The 19,517-nt window shown below is 33.9% G+C and overlaps 1 protein-coding gene across 1 annotated transcript in view; it reads right to left on the reverse strand.

Moving 5' to 3' along the window:
• LOC108748835 (glucose dehydrogenase [FAD, quinone]-like) overlaps positions 1-17,844 on the reverse strand; it is a 71,090-nt gene extending 53,246 nt beyond the window's left edge. Inside the window, exons 1-6 of the mRNA XM_018487209.1 lie at positions 17,589-17,844; positions 16,847-17,046; positions 16,062-16,173; positions 15,828-15,962; positions 15,636-15,751; positions 15,390-15,557 (exon numbers count right to left, since the gene is read on the reverse strand). Coding sequence (XP_018342711.1) covers positions 15,390-15,557; positions 15,636-15,751; positions 15,828-15,962; positions 16,062-16,173; positions 16,847-17,046; positions 17,589-17,616 — 759 coding nt within the window. The 5' untranslated portion in view covers positions 17,617-17,844. The remainder of the gene's footprint in view (positions 1-15,389; positions 15,558-15,635; positions 15,752-15,827; positions 15,963-16,061; positions 16,174-16,846; positions 17,047-17,588) is intronic.
• Positions 17,845-19,517: the final 1,673 nt, after the last annotated feature.

A 19,517-nucleotide genomic window follows, 5' to 3' on the forward strand; every position in this document is an offset into this window, starting at 1 on the left:
TTATAAAAGAAAATAGCTTTATAAAAAAACTGAGATCGTGTTTTTTGTATTTTTTTTTATATTGATTCCTGGTGAATACTTGATTCATAAATAAACATTTTCGGCACCATATGTTGAAAATAGATATTAATCCTTTTATAGTTTTTTTTTGGTATCCTCCAAAGATAAAATTTCTTTACAAAATGTACAAAATAAATGCTGTGCTATAACAGATATATCAACAATGCGACTTCCTTCCTAAACACTCTCTTGTCTTTGTTGTACTATATGTTTCAAAGCTCTCTATTTTCTGTTTGTTTCACCTTTTTATCGTATTGCTTTTTAATTATGAATTTGCCTTTATAACGAAGTATCTTCGTATATATAAAATAACTGTAAAACACGTATATGAAAATATTTTAACCTTAATTAATTGTCAATTATAAACTGTCAATTACTAGTGCACAACTCGAGTAGAAATGCCAACCTCATTTCAGAATATTGCCAAATTGTCGATAATCATTGAACATAAAACATTAAATTACTTGCATTTTCTAATAGAATATTATTATTAATATTATGATTTATAATTAAAAATTAGCAATCAATATTATCTTTTAATTTCAATAAGTCATAAATTAGCCTTTCTTACTATTAAAAGATTTTCATATATTGGATGGATAGGGCAAGTCGAATAAATTCTTAGAAAATCTGTCAGAGGGCACTCGCAGTGTCATGTCACATTACTTTTTGACAAGTAGCATCTTTCAACTGATTACTGTCAAATTTTGAGCGGAATTCATCGCGTGGTTTCATTTCTGTAGATGATTAAAACAAACAACCTTTGTATTTTTTGCAAAATGGAAAAAAACGAGTTTCGTGCAGTGATCAAACATCTACATATGAAAGGTTTAACGCTGAAAGAAATCAAAGCTGAGTTGGATAATGTTCATAGCACATCTGTACCAGCATTTGCGACTGTATACAATTGAGTAAATGAATTTAAACGTGGTCGTACATCCACTTGTGATGCACCTCGTTCGAGACGTCCAATTGAGACTGCTACGCCAGAAATCATCGATAAAATTCACGATATTGTTTTGACTGATCAACAAGTGAAAGTGCGCGAGCTTGTTGAGGCCACAGGCATATCACACAGTGATCAATTTTGCACGAACAATTGGGTATGAAAAAGCTATCGGCAAGATGGTTGCCAATGAAAAATAATAGCGTACCCTCCTCACCACCTATCCCGCAAATGATCGATCATACATCCTTAATTAATTGTAGACAAAAGTTTAGTGAACTCTATTTAATAAAAGAAATCATATTTTTTTATATAAGAAAAAGTGTGTAATTCAGTTTTGTTTCAATCCCGATGTCCCCGCGGATCTCCCCGTTGTGTCCGGCTCTCAATACAACAATTCCGTGCTATAAATTTTATGCATGAAACTGATTGTGACTTTTATTATCATAGTATACGTATTGAACAAAATCCGCCGAAAAATGATGGAATAAAAGGTTCAGATTGGCTGTAGCAAAAAATATGCGCAAAAGCATATCTTCTCTTCTTGTATTATGGTCCGGCCAATCACCAAATGCAAGCGTGCGGCGAGAAACTACTCAGAGAAATGTTCTTCGTTGCTATTATAGATATGTTGTTTACAAGCGACATTGGCATTAAGGAGATGCTGGAGTTACTGACGGAATTCGGTATTTTTCCAATCATTTCATTTTTCTTATACAGAATAAAAAATCCTCTAAAATAAAAGAAACAATTCAAGTAGCTTTAAGAAAGTACACAAATCTGTATGAAAATCTCCCAAGAATTATAAATTACAGTTTCCTGTTACTACGTAGGTTATTTTTCTTAACATATACAAAAATGAATTTAGTAAAAATACTAATTAGAAGACCTAGCCCCAATAATCTTGACCTTGACATATGTTATCAAAATCATAACCCAGAGTAATCTCCAACAGGTTCTTGCCGTCACTTATTCGTTATAAAATTATTAACAGTCAAAGTTAGTAATTATTTTTCTGCTTTACATGAAGAGTTAGATAACTTTAGATAGGCAGAGAAATATGAGGTGGACGAATTCAAGAAATATAACTTTCCTCACAAAATGACTTTCATCCTACCCCCTTGCCAAAGGACGTATGACACACAAAACGACTTTCACTCCTTCCCTACCAAGAGAAGCGACTTTCGAAATCGTGCGCCCCTGAAGCAGGGGGAGAGGTGGGGTAAAAATTGTTTCGCGTGGAAAGTCGGACGTCTCTTAGTAGGGGAGAGGTAGAATAAAACTCCTTTCGCGTGGAAACCCATAACGTAAACAATGAAGGGTAAAATATTTTTTAATATTATATATAGAAGAAATAAAATGTTATTTTTTCAAAATCTTTTTATTAATAACTTTTTAACGAATAGTGCGCAACGGCTAAACCTGTTAGAAGTCAGTCAGTGTTAAGTATTAGTTCGAGCACTTTACGCTATTCTCATTATTTCGTTCTAATAGTCCTGTAATTTTTATATTCATAAGTTTAGTTATCATCAAAGCAAAGATTAATTATCTATTCACAGCAGCGTTGTTCATTACATTTAAGAACGTGACTGCTGTATATCGCTTCACGAGATCATTCAAATAAAACAAGATTTATCGTCACAAAGAAAAAAGGCAGCGTATTGTGTTAATCTTACACCCATTACATAAAATTTGATCCTTCAAGCCGGATCTCGGAAGCAGCGGATTTGACAAAGCATTGAACAGTCCAGATAACAGCTCGGGCGTCTCTACGACAACAAATTCGCCATCGTCGGACAAGCAGTTTGGCGCTCGACGACATTCGAGCCAATCATCACTCGCAATCAGTCGTTCTCATACGAGAAATTCAGTCAAAGGTATCTCAAATAGAGAATTCAATTCTCTTTGGTAAGTTTTCATAATTTGCGGTAAGTTTCCATTTCCATATAACATAACCTTGAACTACCTCCACACGAACATGCATTTCCTTACTCATAATGGAAGCAAGTAAGCTCAAGGAACTAAAAATGCGAGGTCAATTTAAGGCTGCTTGCACACACCATCAGGTGATATACAAGCAGTGCTGTCTCACAACTGCGAGAATAAAAATCAAAAATAGAGGCAACGTGATCACAATTCGACGACGTTCAATCACAAATTGAGTTATTAGAGGATTTAGTCGAGTTATAAAGCAGATTTCGAGGAAACATATTTTCGCATTGTATCGCAGTTTCAATTCTTGAAACTCTAACTTGCTCATGAATATCCTTTAACTCGAAATCCTTTAAATCCTCTAATAACTTAATCAGCAAACAAGGCAATTAATCTCGAGTTTAATCAACAATTATATACAAGCACGCACGAATAATTTACGTCTTCCAAAAATTGATCTGCCGTCTTTTTCAGGTTCTTTCGAAGAATGGTATTCTATGACACATTTCATTCGCTGATATACAACAATCAGTCAGGAATACAAAAATTCCATTATCTCAAGGCAGCTCTAAAGGGAGAGAAGTGATCCAGTCATTGAAAATCTCAGCTGACAATTACGTGGAACATATGCTAGAAAATCGATACGATGACAAGCGGCTAATTATTCAAAAACATGTCAAGACATTATTCGAACTTCCACCCATAAGGAAAATCATGTAAAATTATGTCAGCTACTGGATGGCGTTCTAAGGCATTTGTGAGTATTGAAAACAATTGTTCCATCGATTCTTGAGATATCATCCTGTTCGGGAAAATCTCTTACGCCCGGCTCAACAATGGAGATAGAGCGTTCGAGAGATTCTATATGAGCGCTGCGTAAACAATGTAAAGGACATACAGCGTGGATGAAGGAAAATGAGCAGGCACCTTTTGAAAAGACAAGGGTTTACTTAATATAATAATTAGAGTTATTTACAGTATTGCACAGTTGTGAGAGTAGCAATTCTATTGAGCAGTTTGATGATTCGCACAAGGCCGATCCAACGTACTGCCCGTTGAGCCGGATGACCGGCTACAATCGTGCGACTCTTATGCTGAGAAGCATTTGCACAGAATCATGAGCAGTCCTAATTAATGCACAGGTTGTAACGAGCTGACTCTTAATCGAGATCACACTTAGAGCAGTTTTTTTGGAGAGATTCCTTTCACAGTGAGCGTTAACGAACGAATGAAAGGAGAGCGCGTGCGCGCCGGCAACACTCCCGTCCAAAAAAGGACCTGACTCGAGAAACCCGGCCCGGAGGCTCCCTGCCCCCGCCCCGCTCTCGACACTCCATCGCTCGGTCGCTCGAGCTGTCCCCCTGGGCTTCACAGGCGACCGTGAGATGGCGACAACGGTATGATTGAGCGAGCTGACGGGATCTCAAACACATCCTCTTATACTTAGTGATTGGAAAGTTGAATGCCACAACGAACGAGGAGTGAGAAAACAATCTCACGGGCAATGACATTCCCACATGGCGCATATTTACCGAGCTATTGAAACATAGGTATCACATATTAGAAATAATCGATCGAAACGGACAAGGGTAGCCTACTGCATCAACGCATGTCAAAGGCGCACACACAAGAGCAGCATCACATGTATCCACAAACAAGGCAAGGATCATGCAAGGGCAATTATTTTATTTTCTCATGCGAGCAATTTCTCAAGCTTTCGCCCGAAGCTCGTTTTAAATGTATTAAAAAGCATAAATTATGTTTAAATTGTCTTCAATTTTCGTTCCATATAATCAAAACGTGCAGAGCAAGCAACTGCAAGACATAGCAAACGTCATAATACGTTGCTACATATGACACAATTAAATAGTATAGAATCTGTGGACTCATCGCAAGGAAAGAAAACACCACCACCCTTATCGACAAGTGTTTCGCATATAATGAATTATTCTTCATTTACACAAGTGCTTTTTTCGATGGCACTAATAAACACAAAGAACTGCCAGGGAGTAGCACAAACATGTCAAGCATTACTAGATTCGGGCTCCTAATCAAATTTCGCTACAGAAGACTTGATTCGCCGTTTAGGTCTTACCACAAGAGCTACTAACATTCCAGTGATAGGAATTAATCAATTATGGACTCGCCCACAAGAAATGGTTAAAATCAACATAAGTTCAAAGCATCATGCGTTCAACGTTACTATTGATTGTCTCGTATTGAAATAAATAAGCGACTGTCTGCCTAACTTGCGCTTGATAGGGCGAGCGTGAAACTACCACAGAATTTACGATTGACGGATCCAACCTTTCATCAATCTACGCACATAGACCTAATAGGAGCTGAAATATTCTGGAACATCCTATATGTTGGCCAAATCAAGGAATCATCTATTGCTTCAGAAGACATTATTCGGTTAGATATTTGGCGGCAGATGCACACAGACCTTGAGTCAATCCAAGGCACAACAATGTAACTTAGCAATACAGTTACCTATTGCGAGTTTAGAGAAGGCAATTTCTAAATTTTGGCAGCTGGACCAGGTTATTCATCAACTTATTATACATTTACGGCAGAAGAAAGGGAATGCGAAGAGCACTTCAAGGAAACTCATTATCGCAACATTCAAAGCAGATTCGTAGTGGAAATACCACTCAAACAAGATGCCGCACAATCATTAGGCAATTCTTATGACATCGCATTGGAACGTTTCTATTCGCTAGAGCGCAAACTGAGCAAGAATCCACAATTAAAGGAACAGTATACACAATTCATCAATAAATATCAAACTCTTGATCATATGGGACTAGTCGATGCAAACATGCAAGACGCAAATCTCACATGTTATCTCCCGCATCATGCAGTTGTAAAGTCGTCCAGCACAATCACAAAGTCGCTTTCGACGCTTCATGTAAGACTGATTCAGGAATGTCACTCAACGACATGATAATGGTAGGACGTACACTGCAATAAGATGTCTTTACATTGCTTATCAGATTTCGTCAATGACAATATGTCCTCGCAGCAGATATTCAAAAAATGTATAGACAAGTCTTGATTCATGAGAAACAACGAAGTTTACAAAGAATTTTGTAGCGCGCAAACAAGAAAAATGACGTGCAAGTTTTTGAATTAAAAACCGTGACATATGGCATGTGCACCATATCTAGCTGTACGACCATTACAGGAGACAACTAACTTGAATCAAAACGAACAGCCAGTTGGAGCATCAAGGATCTTAACAGACTTTTATGTCGATGATCTCATTATAGGAACAAACACAATCCAGGAATTCGTAGTCATCAAAGAAGAAATTAATACAATTTTGAATAAATCTGGATTTGTTTTACATAAATAGGCTTCTAATCACTCTGCAATTGTCAGGGACTTCGACAAGGATTGCAACATATCGACACTGGGATTGCAATGGAACTCCAAGCAAGATCAATTTAAATTTTCCATCGATAAAGCTAATCAAATCAGAACAATTTCGAAGCGCTCAATTCTATCAAGTGCACACATATTCGACCCTTTGGGACTCATTGACCAGTCATCACAACAGCGAAGATCTTCATGTAACGGTTATGGCAATTAAAACTGGACTGAGGCGAAGCAGTTCCTCTAAACATGCACACTCAATGACTTCATTCGCTGATACGAGTGAAAGGGCATATGGTGCATGCATCTATTCTCGCAGTACAGACTCTAGTGATCACCATCATGTGAGCTTAATATGTGCAAAATCACGCGTGGCACCACTAAAGAATTTGTTTCTTCCAAGACTAGAACTGTGTACAGGAGTGTTAGTCGCTCAATTAACACACAAGGTTCTACAATCCATCAAAATTGATTTCGAAAATGTGTGTGTAATGATAGGTCAGACTCGACCTATCATCGTGGATCAAATCATGTTCAAGAAGATGGACTACGTGTGTAACAAACAGAGTCTGCACCATTCAAGAACTACCAAATCCTGACACCTTGGACTTACGTGGAATCATCTCAGAACTCAGCAGAAATTATAATTTCCAGAAACATGTCACCTGCATCATTGCTCAATTCAAGGCTCTGGTGGAATGGATTACAGATGATTCATGCAATTAGTCAAACAATATTCCATCAAGTAAAGAGGAGATACCAGAACAACGTAAAACAGTTCTCATTTCATCTACTACTCAATCAAGCTGGGACATTTATAATACATTACTCACAATTTCACAGACTCATGCGAATCATCACATATTGCATGCGTTTCATCAACAACTGGCAAAGACACAAGTTACGGGGGTTCTCTTGGAGTCCTCGAATTAGAGACTGCAATTCAACGTCAAGAATGTTCAAGCAACAGTCTTCGCACAAGAATTGAGAAATCTTTAACTCAACAAGGATTTACCGAGAGATAGCAAACTTTTATCTCTCAATTTTTGGACCAAGCAGGTTTCATCCGTGTTGAAGAAAGACACTCAAACCTAGGATATTCGTCGAAACATCAATTAGTGTCACTATCTAAACATCCTTTCACCAGATTGATGATTGAAGAGACACGTAAACCTTTTACATGCAGAAACACAGATGACTCTTTCTTCAGTTCGTCAAAAATTTTGGCCATTGCGCGGTCGCCGAGCTGTTCGACCGAAATCATCCACAAATTCATAAAATGCTTTAAAGCTAATTCGGAGTCAAGTTAGTCAATTATGGGCAATTTGCCTGAATAACATGTTCAACCTTCCAGACTCCAATGTTAGTTAGTTACTTAAATCTTTATTGCATCCTCTTGAGGTTAATAATAAATATATACAATAACAATTCTACAATTATTATATATACATGCACTCTTATCCTATCTTATCCTACTTTAACGCATCTCTCTCTCTCTCTCTCTCTCTCTCTCTCTCTCTCTCTCGCTGCCTCCCTCCCTCTCTCTCTCTCTCTCTTCCTCCATCTTCTCTTTCCTTCTGCGCTATTTCTTTTGAACAGACTGAACTTATTAATATCTGTATCTCGAATCGACCCGCTATTCCTCTCTATTCTCTTCTGAGTTTCTCTATACTTTCCTCCATCCACTCCATTCCTCACCGAGCGTCACGTGCCTAACACCTATAACTCTCCTAACTTTAATCCCTTATTCTAAAAATTATTTTCTACTATGATTGAACAAGATATCAAACGGTATTTCATCCCTCTAAGAGCACCAAATTTTGAGAAAATTTGGAAAGCTTCTGTGCAAATTGAATCTACCTTGAATTCCCGTTCTTTGACTAATCTATCAAATGATCCTAATGATTTGTCCTATCTCTCTCCTGGATACTTTCTCATCGAAGACGCATTTACCGCTATACCAGAAACTACATTACTGGACATGCTGGAAACCCGATTGAATCGATGGCAGAAAGTGGAACAAATAAAACAACATTTTTGAAACAGATGGTTCAAGGACTATCTGCATCAACTTCAACAACGAAATAAATGGACGAAGCAAGTGATTCTCATCCAACACGGAAATTTGATGCTCTTGCGTGAAGACAACACCCTTCCCCCCCTCCTCCACTGTATTGGCCTGCCGGAGACGAATTCATGAGGTTCATCAAGAGGACATCATCTGGGTAGTTACCATCAAGACATCTAAAGAATTCTTCAAGAGACCAGCCGACCGAATTTGTTTATTTCCAATTAAGGAAGATTCTGAATCATAAATATACCTATGCAATGGTATAGTTATTTGCTTTCGGTACACATTACAGCCGGTGTTTAGCGTAATTTGAATTACTTTTTTGTTTCATAAAGCTAAGCTTTTTAAGGCGGCCGGCATGTTAAGTATTAATTCAAGCACTTTACGTTATTATCGTCCTAATAGTTCTGTAGTTATTATATTCGTAAGATATCATCAGAGTTTAGTTATCATCAGAGTAGAAATTGATTACCGATCTATTCACAGCAGCGCTAGGTTGTTCGTTTCCGATTAGATTTAAGAACGTGGTCGCTGTGTATCGCTTCGCGAGATCATTCAAATAAAGCAATATTTCTCGTCACAAGGAGAAAGGGTAGTGTATTGTGTTAACCTTTACACCCATTACATAACAATCAAGATCATGACCTTAACAACATGTGTCAAAGTCAAGGTCTAGGTCCCCTAATCGATACTTTTACCATAAACTTATATCCAAACAAAAAGTACTTTTCTATATTTGAATAATTTATAAAAATATCATGAGACCTTCAAAGTATGATTCTAAAGCTTACAAAAAAATGACCAAAAAAAATGATTTGAATGAACATAACCTCGCATTCATGTAGGTATTCATACAGGAGGATATAACAGAGCAAGAAATGTAACGTTTTACTTATTGAAGCCTACTCTACAATGTGCTTTTTGTTTTCTGTTTTCTGCTCTTTTTATTTTTTACATCTTATCTTTTTGCTTCTTATCTGGTTTTTTATTTTACCCGAACTTCGGAAGAAATAGGAAACATGTAGCAAAAAATGCAATTGTCGATAAAACGGTTGCAAAAGGGAAAAAAATAAGAGGTAAAAAGCAAGAAACAGAAAACAAATAGCATATTATAGAATAAGCTTTAATGTACCTAATGTTTTATTTCATATGTATATTTTCTTGATATATAGTAAGTTTGGAAACACCCTGTTTTACAAGAAAACCATTACATGAGAGCTATCTATATATCCTAGCAAACGAGAAATTATTGAAAAATGTTGAAAATTATTCATTGAAATATCGAATCAAGTTTTTAAATTTTTTAATTCTTTTCTATCCGTAATTCGCTTGAATTAGTAATTATGGATCGGTTATTTACTTTTTGTATCCCACCCAATGTGCATAAAAATGAAACGTACGATCAATTCGGTTGAATCCGTAATTACGTGTTGATAATTTACTTTTGATATTTTACCGAATATTCAACGCAATGAACGTATGATTAATTCATTTAAATTTAACGTATTGAAGAATTGTCTAACATGGGAGACTCACCAACTACTAGTCACCGTCCTCGGCAAATGATATCATTGAAAAGCACGCACTGAAGTAATTACACAAGTCATTGCCTCTCAAACGAAAACTCCAGTGTGATATACAGAGTATGTAACATTGCGAATCTACGGCGACAAGATTTCTAGACATAATCCTGGTCACGACAGTGCAGGTTCGGGAGTCACATTGTTGCCGTGAATCCCTAATGTTGTATACTCTATGTATAGTACTAAGCTAATTCGGGAAGACACGATTCATATATCTGTGATCACTAGACTGCGGAAGTTTATGCAAATGCATATTTTTATAGGATAGTGTTATTAAAACAAATGGGACTTTAATATAAATATGTTTCGTTATTATGACATTTTAAAAATATATTTTTTATTTTGCATATTTTATATATTGCATATGTTTTTCATATCGCATTATTTCCTATATTCTTCACATTTTGGCATATATTGAGTTAAACTTGTTTATAAATTAACTATTACTTCTGACAGATGCTGCAGCATATATGTTGAAGGCTGATGAAAATATTTTATCCTCACATGCTGCATTTAACTTGTTTAGCTCATGGATTGCATCGTGTTGCAGAAGAAGTGGATCTTCATTTTCCATCGGTCAATAAATTAATATTATCTGTAAAAAAAAGTTGTTTTGAAAGCATCTCTTCAAGTAGAACACTACAAGAAAAGATTAGAGAATATTCCATTATCAACTGAACTAGTAATAACTAGATAGAGTACTTGGTTAAAAGCAGATGTGTTTCATTTGGACGAATTATTCAATCTTTTGATTCCTATGATATTGCTTCAATTTTATCGGTACAAGAAGTTTTGAAAAATAAGATTCTCTCTTCAGATTTGGCATATATAAAAACCCATTTTAGAACCTTGTCAATAATAATCAAAAAACTAATAATCGAGAAATAGTAGGATTGCCATTAACGGAATCAATAGATTTAATAAATGGAGCGATTCAAATTTGAAATGCATTCCTGGCAAATGTACACAAGAAATATCTTTAAAACTGGATAATGTCTTACAAAGAAACGAAGATTTCACAAATTCTGGAAGGAGCCTTAGCAGCACAGTCAGTTGAAGATGAGATTCCATAATGTCATCGGAGTAAATTCAAATATGTGCCAGTTACATCATGTGATGTAGAAAGATCATCTTCAGCATTCGAACATATTTTTTCTGATAAACGCTATCAATTTTCAGTTGTTAATTTAGAGAAAACGATTGTTGTAATTTATTGTAATTTGAACTAAAACGCGATATTTTTATTAGAGTTAGTTTTTATATGTATTAGTAGTTTATATATGTTTAGTAATTTTTATAATAATTTAGTAGTTTTTATAATGTTGCAACAGTTTGAGTTAAAATCATACATTATGTGATATAAAAAGATTATATTCATTTAAATTAATTTTTTTTCTGATTAATTTTTCTAATAAAAAATGCTATCAATTTTCACTTGATAAAATTATGTTTAAAGAGAGAGAGAGAGAGAGAGAGAGAGAGAGAGAGAGAGAGAGAGAGAGAGAGAGAGTTTTATGTATATCTATAATATTATGTTATAACAATTTGAATTAAATAAAAACTAAGTGTACTCTTACATATATTTCACACATATTTTGCATATTTTGTGCATACATATTGCATATATGTTGCATATTAACGGTATATAATTCCTGCATAAACTTCCGCAGTCTAGTGATCATCTTGGTGTATGCTTTCCAATGATAAATCACTTTCTACCGCATCACTAGCATTTCATTTCTGAATCTATATGAATCCATTAGAGTTTACATTATTATATAGGTATTTATCTAGACGTATAGAAATCATTCAGTGCATTCAGTTTCTACAAAATTCAATTCAAACCTTTTTCGCGGATAACGCTGATTCGAAAACTTGATTCATATTTATCCAATCCATTCTCATTGCTGGGATATTTCTGGTTTAAATACGTGGTAAGATGTCTAAATGATGATTACTTTTATCTAGAACACCTATAAGCTTGACAACATTTTTATCTAGAACACCTATGAGCTTGCATATGCCGAAAATATGTCGGACAATCATTTCATTGGAGCGTTTGCATTGAAGGTTGAATTTCGCGTTTTACTGTTTATATATTGTCACTTGTTTTGCAATGTCGTACTTGCGTGCATTGTATATACACATCATTATACGTCGTTTCATTGTAGTTTAACGGTTTCTATAAAAGCGATAAACTGTATTTGAGTCGCAAATTGATTTCAGACTCCGTAAAAATTGTAAAATAGCAGAAAATAGCGAAAAATCAGATTTCGTATGAATCATATTTTAATTGAAATTTCTTATCTTAATAACATGTTATTATACGTACGTGTTTATGTACTTTTAATGCGCCTTTTTTCAATTAAATAATTATTTACGAACCAAAATATATCGATTTTATTATGTATTTTCTTTAAATTACATACTTTTTATGTGTTCTAAGTTTCCAAATTTATGAAGGGTACTACCAGTAGTACTACTAGTAGTTTGCTATAAATGCTAGAAGCGTCTATTTTGACAGTAATGTTAGAATAAATATCAGAGACGTCTAATCAGATGATTAGACAAAAGCATCAGTTGTGACAGTAATCGCACACACATGTTGAAAGTATTCATTTTTACATGCCCTCCATAAGTTGGAAAACACATTACAAAAGTATGCAATTTAAGGAAAATATACAATAAAATCGATATATTTTGGTTTGTAAATAATTATTTAATTGAAAAAAAAAAAACGAAATAAAGTCACTTTAGGAAGGAAAAGGGGAACTTAAAGTGAAGGTCGAATTCCGACGAAGTCACCAGAGGTCGCTGCTTTTCCAACGCATCGATATGTCTTTATGTACTATCACACCAATATCTCAAATAACCTGATGTATATCTCCGTAACCTATGATATACGCAGTCGTATGTTCAATTTTCATATAACAAATTCGTCGTGATAAAACGTCTATGTCTAATTCTAAAAACTCCACGTTATTTGTTCGTGCAAACTACGTGTTTGTAGATTACTAGTTCGTAAATACAGGTTGCAAAACTTTCGTATCAAGCAAATGTTATCACGACTTGATAACTTGAGACGCCATGTTACACTAAGAAATGGTAAAAAATATATCAATTTCGACATTTTTGTCGTTCTCGGCATAAATTTCACCTCACAAACACGTATTAATGCGTATATTTTAATCCTGGAAAAGAATTTTTGAATATGTAAAAGAGAAAAACATATTTGTTATATAAAAATTATATGATTTAATCGGTAATACAGACGGCTTTAGAATTCCCTTAACATGCCTAACACGCCTCGCTAGGTTTTATGTCGCCACGCGCTTGCACTTGGCGATAAGTCGGGCGAATTTGACTATTTCTATAAATTAATAATTCGTTAACTCTAATGCGAAAAATGCAAAATGATACAGGACTTTTCTTTTCTGTTTAGTCTATTCCACCCTTATGCAAGAGTTTTATCATTAATTGTCAAATACCCTGTATATACAAAGTGATCCAGACCAGCCAGAGGAACCGGTATGTACGAGTATGTACTGTTTATGAAAAATTGAATCAAAAAATCCTCTACAATTTTATAATTTCCGCAATTTTTTTTAGTTATAATAAGTAGAATATCTTAAATCGACGCATAAGGTAACATTAAGATATCTTTAAGAGTTCTTTAAAAAATATCTTTTTCATAAAGATACTAAGAAAAATATCTTAATATTGTCTTATACATCAATTTTACCCGCTTTTATTTAGCAATTTTTAGAAATTAATATCTCGTTAACAGTCGCGATGCAAAATAGAGGATTTTTTTATTCAATTTTTTATAAATACGTACGGTAAATATGTTTAAACAGTTTATTTGAACGCTAGTACACACATCAAGAGTAAAATACCTTTTAATAACCAGTTTCAGTCGATTTTTTGCTATTTTCTTAAAGTTTTGCAATAATTCCAACGCTTTTTATAGATTTTATTCAGGTAATAATTCTTACCTTTTAGTATTTTTAAGCAATTTTTCAATTATGCTGGCACCACACCACAAGAGTAAAATACCTTCTACAACCAGCTCCAACTTTTTGCCATTTTCCGATAGTTCTGCAATACTTCCGATGCTTTCTACATGTTTTGCTCGGAGCCTTTAAGTATTTTCAATCAATTTTTTAATATCATAGCGCTGGCATCGTACCACAAGAATGAAGTGACAAGAAATTATGTTTTTCGCTGTTTACATATAATAAATCAATAGAAATCATCGGAACTATTGCAAAACTAACAGAAAACCAAAAAATCGGCTGAAACTGAATGTTGAGAGGTACTTTACTCTTCGCGACAATGCCAGCGCTCTAATTGAAAAATTATTTACAAATATTAAAAGGTAAAAGCTCTGAGTAAAACCTATAGAAAGTGTCGGAACTCTTGCAGGACTATCAGAAAACGCTAAAAAATCGGCTGAAACTCTATTAAAAGGTACTTTAGTCTTGATGTGTGATGCCAGTGCTCAAATTAAAAAATTGTTTAAATATATTAAAAGACTGTAACTCTAAGCAAATCCTATAGAAAACATCAGAACGATTGCAGTACTATCGGAAAATGCCAAAAAATCGGCTAAAACTGTTAGGAGATACTTTACTCTTCAAGTGAAGAAGCTGGAAATTGACCAATCACAGTCGTCAATTTCCAACTTCTAACTTCTGATTTATGACTAATGGCTTATTGTAGAATGGCCATCAAATTTACTCTTGTTGTGCGGTACCAAAACACACGGGATATATTTAGAGATCGGAATTGTTAAAACCTATCAAGAACTGTAGATCTTACAGAAAACTAAGATTCCATTTAAACTGATTTTTTTCATATCTTGAGATGTTACGAAAAATTAGCACTCCAAATTTTCAAATGTTATTTTTTTTTAACTAAATTAACAGAACTATTTTTTATTTAAATCTATCAGGAACTATAAAACTATTGCGGGTGCAATGAAACTTGCATCAAAATTTGCGGTGCCAAAAAATGAGGTACTAATTTCACACACAAAACATAAGGTATGTTCTTTACTCCTACACTACTTGAACTGATGCACATGGCGCAATAAGTTAAAGTGAAACAAATATACGTTTGTTTCGCTTCAATTTATTGCATCTTGTAAAGTCGGTCATAGAAAAGTCGCCACACTTTTTTTTCGATGGGTTTTGAAATGCAGTTTACTCACGAGAGATTGGTTTTTATTTGTGGATTCATGAATAAGAACCAATCGCTCGGTGAGTAAGCTGCATTCCGAAACCCATCGAAAAAAAGTATTTCTGTGACCGACTGTACATACACCAGTTCAGATAGTGCAGCAATAAAGAACACACCTGTAATTTCTTGTAAGTTAATTAATAACAATTAAAGATTTTATATATATATATATACTTACACCAAATTTTTCCAAATGCTTTTTTGGGCCAATTCCAGATAACATTAATAACTTTGGACTCTCAATTGCGCCAGCACTTAAAATAACTCCTTTCTTAGCTACTGCTATATATTTATTACCAAATCTAACGAATTCAACTCCCTCGGCTTTATCAAAGTTCACTAATATCTTCAATAGTATAATTAAATAGAATAATACCTTATATTTATCATGCATAATCACTAAAAATGATTCAGATAAACTTACTTTAGTAGCGTGTGCATGAGTAAGTATAGTCAAAACATGATTAGGCTTTTGATACAATATCTTGTCCGTACTCCATCGTTTGCCATTCTCCATCGTTAATTGAGCTTTTGTAAAACCTAGGCAACAAATATCGTAAATATACAATATCGTAAATATAACATGCAATTGAAATTTTATGTAGAAATTAGATACCGATATCCAATTGTAAATTTATGTTGCTTATATTATGATTTAATTCCTTTATTGCATTCAAAATTACATCAGCAAAATCAGTGGTCCATCTTAAATCACTGATACTTATTGACTCATCATTTTTTGCAACTGATTCTATGATGTTCATGTATATAAAAAAAATCAAAGTGTATATAAATATATCTCTCTTCCTCCTAAATTCATTTGAAAATAAATTATTATATAAGTTTTTACCAGCAAAATCTGGAAACCATTTTTCATAATCCAGCCGATGTCCTAATACATAAGCCATAAAATTTAGACGGCTTGTACCTCCAAGAATTTTACCTCTCGGCCATCTGCTTTGCTGTTAAAAGGATCTTTATGACAATATACAAAGTATTTGGAAAATAATGATAAATTTTTCGAATACGGATAGAATAGACTAAACTGAGAAAAAAAGTCTTCTACCATTTTGTAATTTTCGCAATAGTTAACAAGATATTAATTGCCGAAGCTAAAAATTACCAAACTAAAAATTGCCAAAAATTGGTCTTCAATAATTTTACTCAAATACTATCAACTTTATAAGAAAACTGCAAGAGACAAAAATTGTTTGTTTTCTTCTCATAGAATTCTATGAATTTTTTCAGAATTTTTTATCAACTTTTTAGTACTGCATTTTCTCATTTTTACCAAACATGAGAAAATACGGTATTAAAAAATTCTGAAAAAATTATTTAAAAATTCTTAGAATTCTATGAGAAGAAAATAAATAATTTTTGTCTCTTGCAGTTTTTCTGTAAAGTTGATAGCATTTGAGTAAAAAATTATTGGAAACCAATTTTCACCAATTTTTAGCAATTAATATTTTGTTAACTATTGCAAAAATTGCAAAATGATAGAGAACTTTTCTTCTCAGTTTAGTCTATTCTGTCCCTATGTGAAAGATTTATCATTATTTTCCAAACACCCTGTATACATCAGCGTAACATTCTTGATAAACACATAAATTTATATCACATGAAATTAATATTTACGTTATTAATTAAGCCTTTGCATGCATGTTCTTGAGGAACAGTGACATATTGCCAATCATAAACAGTATTCTGAATGATTGGTGTTAGAAGTGGTATGTCAAGAAAGAATGGAGCAGTACCACCTGCTTCTAATAATAATACGCTTTGTTTATCCTCTGCTAGATTCGTTGCCAAAATTGCACCAGCACTACCAGCACCAACTAGAAATGCAAATAAATGTAAAAAAAGTTGCTTTAAAAAAAAATAGGAAAAGGCTTACATAAGTGATAGTAATTATTTAGAATAGCTATCTCACTTCCAATTTCAATAAAATTAGGCTCATTCAATGCGTTTTCAGTCAAAACGAAAGAATCCGGCAGAAAAACACGACTATTGAGGTTAAAATCTCAGCTGCAAAATATTGCGATGCAAACATACACTGTAGTCAAATTTTCATACTCTAAGGCTACATGTGCATGCATTTCACTTATTTGCTTTTGCAGCGATATATTAATGTTTGTTCATTAATATTCAGATCATCTACCCTTTCATCGCTCATAGGTTTACAACTTTCCATGCAAAACGCAGTTTAGAACTTTTTGCACATAGCAAGAGCAGAGCAGGCTTTCATTTTCAGTGAAAAAAGCATTGAATGAGCCTAATTTCATTAAAATCGGAGGTGAGGTAGCTATTCTAAATAATTACCAAAGAAAACAGATCATTAGATTTATTATAGACAATGTCCGCTTGGAATATTTCTAACCCATGAAGACAGTGGGGTATGAGAACATCTTTTTAGAGTGGTCTTTTTGATGCCTAGGCTGCAACTTCTAGGCAGTAGGTCTCAAATAGGTAGGATATGTTATTTTTATTTTATTCAGAGCAGTGTAGCCGCCCCGAACCAATAAGCTCTATACACTTCACTGTCTATATGATAAATTAATGATTACGCAGTAACACTTTAGTCAATTTCAACGCTCAATATCTTTTCGCAGAGCAGTCCCGAAGTTTTTTCTATTAGATTCTTTCATTTTATGCAAAAATACGTCGAATGAACTTAATTTCATCGAAATCGGAGATAGCTCTTCTGAAGAATTACCCTCATTTTGTCTCTATGACAGATTTCCTAACCTCAATAGTAATCAACTTTAATACTTAATATCTCAGTTCATGGAGCAGAGCGACATTTTTTTCTGCCAGATTCTTTCATTTCTTCAAAAACGCATCGAATAAGCCTAATTTTATTGATTTTTGAAGTAGTTGGTGCTAAATTGTATAATTACCAATTTACTTATCACTTTCTTTTATCTTAATAAAAAAATTTTAATTAAAAATTGTTTACCAATAATATAATCATATTGCTGCATATCTCGAACATCATTGAAGAACCATTGAAAATACACATCTAGTATATATTCTAAATGAATATAAAAAAGAAATAACATTATCAATATATTGAGAAGAACAAATAGTAACAATTTTACAAAAATAAACATCTTATAAATTTCTTGTTCTCGCCAATTCATTATCATTTAGAATGTTTTTTCTGTTATGAATTTCAATCCTCATTAGAACGAAGTACCACAGTCCAACACAATTATTCTCTTTCTATATATTTCTGATGCAATGGGTGCATTCAGAACGACAATCGCTTGCTGAGCGCTCAATAAGCTTTTTCATCTAATTTGCATATTCCATTAGATCTTAAAATATGGATCAATTATACGAAAGAGCTCACTGAACGCTCAGTGAGTGGTTGGATTTTTCACAAATCAGCACTTTCAAAGCGCTGTTGCCCATATGAGAATTCGGACTTACGTAGTAGAAAATGCGTCAATGGTCTAGTTTCCATCGAGGGTTTAAACCGGATCAGGAATCAAGTATTACCCTGTGGTTCAACTAGGAGTATAACAAGGGAATACTCGACTGTAGTTGGTTGATTCTTACATTCTGATCTGATTTAAAATCTCGATGGAAACTAAGCCAATAGATGCGTTCGACATTACAAATTGGAGGCGTTTGTTTGCTCTTTTATCTCGAAAATCGTTCGACAACTCGCATCTTTTTGCTACATGTCATCTCATCTGCGTTCGATATTAACATTTCTAGAGCCAATTGAGCTGCTTGATCCACTCCGGATTCAAAGACCGAACTCACAGAGCTAATGCAGATTTTCGCGCCTAAATAAATTTCATAACCTGTAGGTGCGTTTGGCCACAATACATACAGTAGCGCAACTCCCTGTCAGCACCTTTGACGTGAGCGTGGCCAAAATGGAGTGCGCATGCGCGAAATAAGCAAGTTACCTAGGTTGTCATGATTACCTAAACTTCTTTCTCTTTTCATCCTTTTTTCGCTCTGTCAAAACTAGAGTTATTCGCGTCGCACTCCAAGAAATGCGTTGGAGTGAGTAAGAGCTTATAGGAACATGCAACGCGAATAAACCTACTATTACAATGAAATAATCTGAACCTAATAAAAATTAATAAAAATAAATTGTAAATATATTGACAAAATAAAGAGAAAATGTAGAAAAATATTAGGAAAAAATATTAAATTAAAACATATATTTATAAAGAGAAATATTCAAATATTACATAATTGTAAATATATTCTACGAAAATGTTTTGAGTTGATATAAAAGAAAATTTATATAAATGTATATATATATGTCCAAAAAATAAATTTAAAA

The sequence above is a fragment of the Trachymyrmex septentrionalis genome, unplaced genomic scaffold, assembly GCF_001594115.1.
Source record: "Trachymyrmex septentrionalis isolate Tsep2-gDNA-1 unplaced genomic scaffold, Tsep1.0 scaffold246, whole genome shotgun sequence".
NCBI lineage: Eukaryota > Metazoa > Arthropoda > Insecta > Hymenoptera > Formicidae > Trachymyrmex > Trachymyrmex septentrionalis.